At 30.0% G+C, this 1,101-nt stretch overlaps 1 protein-coding gene across 1 annotated transcript; it reads right to left on the bottom strand.

The window, feature by feature from the left end:
• Positions 1 to 65: 65 nt before the first annotated feature.
• Positions 66 to 695, bottom strand: LOTGIDRAFT_147055 (hypothetical protein; the record flags this gene model as incomplete). Its single annotated transcript, XM_009051974.1, has 2 exons — positions 66 to 190; positions 629 to 695. 2 exons carry the CDS (start codon positions 693 to 695, stop codon positions 66 to 68), a joined length of 192 nt encoding a protein of 63 aa, XP_009050222.1.
• Between the last annotated feature and the right edge of the window lie 406 nt (positions 696 to 1,101).

Below are 1,101 nucleotides of genomic sequence, written 5' to 3'. Positions count from 1 at the left end.
AATAATATGAGTTTTGTTCACAGAGCAGCTCTACACCAGGTTCTGTTACTTCTTTGATGCCATATCTAATATCTGTTTATTTTCTCATTAATCCACTCAATAAAGGAAGAGACTCGAGCATAAACACCAGGTGCATTAGGCTTAGCACATCCATTACCAAATGATGTTACACCCATTAATGTATATTTATCTGAAATAAAAAATAAATGTTTTTGAAAATTATATGAGTTTGGGCAACCCCTCATTATATTGGTTAAAATACAAATTTATCAGGAAAGATAGCTTGCTAGTTAAGGGCAAATATGCCTACTGGCGGCTTTGATTTTGAATAAAAAAATATTTATCAGTACAGTAACAATCACCAGTATGAAATATTCAACCTTCAGTCATACACTTCTTTTTGATTATTAATAATATTACCAAGTTTTGTCAAAATCAGGCAAGAATTACGCCTTTTAGCGTTGACGACTTAGTAATTGAAAGTGTTTTCAAGAACTCATATAAAACACTTTTCGATTTTCGATATCTTCTGTTATTACTAAGGTAGATGATGTGATCAACTTTGCCAAAGTTTTCAGTCATCTAATTTTAACGAAGAATAAAAATAAAAACTTACTATTAATATTACAAACAAGTGGTCCACCAGAATCACCTTGACATGTATCAATACCACCTTCTATATAGCCTGCACACATCATTCTACTACTTATATCACCTCGGTACAGTCGATAACATGTTGTTTTAGGTATTAATGGTACCACTGCAGCTCGTAAAAAATCAGGATAACCACCTACAAATATTCATTATTTTAAAATTAAATTCACTGTACTATTGGTGTATAGTAATACATAGAAAATCTTTGATATACATTCACAAGAAAACATAACTTACACAGCAAGCTGTACCACCAGTATTATGTATTTCGTTTAAGAAATAAAAAGGAAAAGTTGTAATGTCAGTCAAGAGTATGTAATGTCAATATAAATATATTGTAATATCAATATAAATATGTTTTGTCAAATACATTGTAATGTTATCCATTAAAAATTGTTTGTAATGTCATCCATGCAAATATGATGCAATGTCAATTCCTCAAATATT

Source organism: Lottia gigantea (genome assembly GCF_000327385.1).
Source record: "Lottia gigantea unplaced genomic scaffold LOTGIsca_1767, whole genome shotgun sequence".
Taxonomy (NCBI): Eukaryota; Metazoa; Mollusca; class Gastropoda; family Lottiidae; genus Lottia; species Lottia gigantea.
This window is presented reverse-complemented; position numbering and strand designations above follow the sequence as displayed.